At 40.4% G+C, this 1,900-nt stretch overlaps 1 protein-coding gene across 1 annotated transcript; it reads right to left on the bottom strand.

The window, feature by feature from the left end:
* Positions 1 to 287: 287 nt before the first annotated feature.
* LOC125845842 (uncharacterized) lies at positions 288 to 1,655 on the bottom strand. The gene is made up of 4 exons (XM_049525351.1): positions 1,299 to 1,655; positions 908 to 962; positions 705 to 787; positions 288 to 425 (listed from the first exon to the last, which is right to left on the bottom strand). Exons 1-4 carry the CDS (start codon positions 1,653 to 1,655, stop codon positions 288 to 290), a joined length of 633 nt encoding a protein of 210 aa, XP_049381308.1.
* Positions 1,656 to 1,900: the final 245 nt, after the last annotated feature.

Raw genomic sequence — 1,900 nt, 5'->3', positions numbered from 1 at the left:
CTCAGGAGGGACTCCGAGAAGATCATATGAAAAGACCTCTGGGAACTCACTCACAACTGGAACTGACTGAATAGGTGGTGTCTCAACACTAGAGTCATTAACTCGGACTAAGTGATAGATACACCCCTTGGAAACTAACTTTCTCGTCTTAAGGTATGAAATAAAATAACCCGTAGGCACTGCTGAACTACTCCTCCACTCTATAACTAGCTCATTAGGAAACTAGAACTTAACTACTTGAATTCTACAATCAACTAAGGCATAACATGCATAGAATCTGTCTATACCTAAATAACATCAAAGTCCACCATATTAAGCTCAACTAAGTAAGCCATGGTGTCCTTGTGATTGACTAAACTGGTAACATCACGATAAACTCTCTCAGCTAGAATAGACTCATCGACAGGTTTGGAAACACTGACGGGCTAAAGATGTTTCTCAAGAAGAATATCAAAATTCATCGCAACATAAGGAGTCAAAAAAGATAGACTCGCACCTGGATCTAGCAATGCATATAAATCAAAAGTAAAGACTTTGATCATACTAGTGACAACATTAGGTGAATTCTCTTACTCTTAGTGATTGTTGATAGCCTACGGATAGTTTGCTCCTCCACATGTCCTTGAAGTAGCTTTTCTAGGTGCAATTTTGTCTATTGAAGCTACCAAAGAAGATTGGGCACTATTATCCCCATTACCATTTACCTTCATATTCTTAGGGAACTCTCTCATGAAGTGAAAAGTCTGACCACACTTGAAACAACCAGTGGAGCCATCACGACATGCTCCTGTGTGGTTCCTACCACACTTACCATATGCAGGAGTCAAATTACCTCTTTGTGCCATACTACGTTAAGATTAGGAAATCCTAGCTCTGAAGTTCTGTGAATTCTGGTTCTTGAACTTACCTTTGTTCCTTGGTGAAGGTGCACTAGTAGATGATGGAGCAAGTCCATTTGGCTTCTGTTGAAAAGATAACCATTTTGCATTACTCTTCGGCTACCCGGACTCATTTCTTGTTTTCTTAGCCTTCTTCTTTCGAAACTCTTCTCTATCTCTCATCTTATCTTCCTCAACTTATTGCACATGGATCATCAGACTTTATATGTCCATGTCCCCTATCAACATCGCAACCTTACCCTCTTTGCTCGACGCACGAGACAACCCAGACACAAATAAGCTCATTTTGCTCCTCATATAAACAACCATCTCCGGAGCATAACGGGAAATTTGGGTGAACTTGAGGTTGTACTCATGCACACTCATTGATTCCTGCTTAAGAGTGAGGAATTCTCTTACCTTTGCCTCTCTTAGCTCAAAGGGAAAAAAATGCCCCATGAAGGCACCTTCAAACACAACCCAACAAACAATTGGTTCTCGTTCAACTATACTCCTTTTCCATTGTCCATACCAAATCCTAAAAACACCCTTCAATAGATATGCAACTAGTTCCACTCCCTCAGAATCAACGACATACATAACCTCAAAAATCTTCTGTAGCTCTTCAACAAAGTTTTTCGGATCCTCAATGACACTTGAACAGTTGAAGTCTAAAGGATTCATCCTTAAGAACTCACAGATCCTGGATGTATCAGCCACATCCTGTTGATTCTCTCTTTGTTGCCCAGATTGGTTGGTCACCACTTGACTCAACATCTGAAAAGCATCCCGAAACTCAGTATTAGTGACCTCTCATTGGGTTTGCACTTCTCGTACATTATGTACCCCTTGATCGTGAGGATCAACATTTTTCCTAGTAGGACGACCTCAGACCGCTCTACATGGAGGCATGATCTAAAAGATACGTGCAAGAACAAATCAAAAGGAAACTTTACAGAGTTTAAATCTATCGCACGAAAAGAGTATGAAAGAAGTGAGATAATTCCATAATGTCACAGCCT

Source organism: Solanum stenotomum, chromosome 11 (assembly GCF_019186545.1).
Source record: "Solanum stenotomum isolate F172 chromosome 11, ASM1918654v1, whole genome shotgun sequence".
Taxonomy (NCBI): domain Eukaryota; kingdom Viridiplantae; phylum Streptophyta; class Magnoliopsida; order Solanales; family Solanaceae; genus Solanum; species Solanum stenotomum.
This window is presented reverse-complemented; position numbering and strand designations above follow the sequence as displayed.